Consider the following 1563-nt stretch of genomic DNA (forward strand, 5'->3'; position numbering starts at 1 on the left):
AAAAAAATATCATTGGTTAAACAGGGTATGGATCTTGAAATAATCATGTTATTAAATATTTGGTCTTTGATTAAAATCCATCTTTACAGGAAACTATGGGTGTGATGAACTGAAGTAATACTAATGCTGTTATTTGTCCTCAGACTCTGCTTCCGTCTGCTGGTAAGCTGGAGACCTGCAGCACTGGCGTCATGGTGAAGGATGTTTCGAAAGGTCAAGAAGCGCCACAGCAGCAGCAGCTCCCAGAGCAGTGAGATCAGCTCTAAAAGCAAGGTTGGTTTACCAGCAGTCATCACGTACACACGTCGTAAACAAATATTGGCTGAATTTCCATTTGCACATTTCTGTTAGGTACAGAAAGAGCATATTACATTTGGTATGCTGAAATGTACTTACAAATATGAATTGAGCCAGTATGCTAGTACTGGGACTTACTTCCACATATTAAAATTAAGCCTTGATACCAAAGGGTGCAGTGAAAGGGGTTGTGACCAGTATTAGCTCAAAAGGAATGCATCTGCGAATCAAAAATCCATAGGGCAATGTACGGTATACAGTCTGTGCACTTTTGATATACTGCTATGGTTTAGGATACACTGATTTGTTATTCTATATAGGGAGTAATTGGGATTCAGCCATTCTGTCTGCTGAGTTCTGTTTTCCACAAAGGTCATGATAAACTCTAATTTCCCTTTATCCAGTCGGTAGATTCCAGTTTGGGAGGCCTGTCTAGGTCCAGCACAGTTGCCAGTCTTGATACGGACTCCACCAAGAGCTCAAGTTAGTCCTCACTGAAACATCTAGAAACTCATGTGTGTACATTTGTGACCCTCACTAGTTCCTGACCTTGTTGAACCCTCAGGTAACGCCGTGTCTGACGCCTGTGCTGACTTCAGAGTCAAGTATGTGGGAGCCATCGAGAAGCTACAGTTTGAGATGAGCAAAACCCTTCAGGAGCCTCTAGACCTGATCAACTACATTGATGCAGCTCAGGTAAGGATCTACAAAAGGGGACGATTAGACGTCACCCTCTTAAAGGAGTAGTTCACCCAAAAATGGAAATTTGCTGAAAACGTACTCCCCCTTAGGCCATCCAAGAGGAAGGTGAGTTTGTTTCTTCATCGGAACGGATTTGGAGAAATGTAATGTTACATCACTTTCTTGCTAATGGTTCCTTCGCTGTGAATGGGTGCCGTCAGAATGAGAGTTCAAACATCACAACGATCCTCCGCACAGCTCCAGTCCATCAATTAATGTCTTGTCAAGTGAAAACATGCTTGTTTGTAATGAATTCAAACCGCTGCTTCTGGTTAAAATACGAGTCCATAATCCATAAAAAAGCACTGTTTATAAGCAAAAAGAGTCCAAAAAAGTTCTAAACAAATATATTGATGGATTTTGGTGTGGGAGGACAACAGGAGTTGACTTTTTCACTGGAGGAAGTGTTATGGGTTATGGACTGGTATTTTGGCCAGAAGTGACAGTTTAAAGTTAAAATGATTGAATGATGAATTTGTTTCTTATGCCGAGTTCACACTGCATGATTTTCAAACTCGTCGGATC

At 41.3% G+C, this 1563-nt stretch overlaps 1 protein-coding gene across 1 annotated transcript in view; it reads left to right on the forward strand.

Annotated features, from left to right (window-relative positions):
- The first annotated feature begins 142 nt into the window (after positions 1-142).
- LOC107577626 (integrin beta-1-binding protein 1-like) overlaps positions 143-1563 on the forward strand; it is a 3051-nt gene continuing 1630 nt past the window's right edge. Inside the window, exons 1-3 of the mRNA XM_016263681.1 lie at positions 143-273; positions 702-780; positions 863-993. Of these exons, the coding sequence (XP_016119167.1) occupies positions 202-273; positions 702-780; positions 863-993 (282 nt within the window). The 5' untranslated portion in view covers positions 143-201. The remainder of the gene's footprint in view (positions 274-701; positions 781-862; positions 994-1563) is intronic.

The sequence above is a fragment of the Sinocyclocheilus grahami genome, unplaced genomic scaffold (assembly GCF_001515645.1).
Source record: "Sinocyclocheilus grahami isolate Dianchi unplaced genomic scaffold, SAMN03320097.WGS_v1.1 scaffold6639.1, whole genome shotgun sequence".
Taxonomy (NCBI): Eukaryota; Metazoa; Chordata; class Actinopteri; order Cypriniformes; family Cyprinidae; genus Sinocyclocheilus; species Sinocyclocheilus grahami.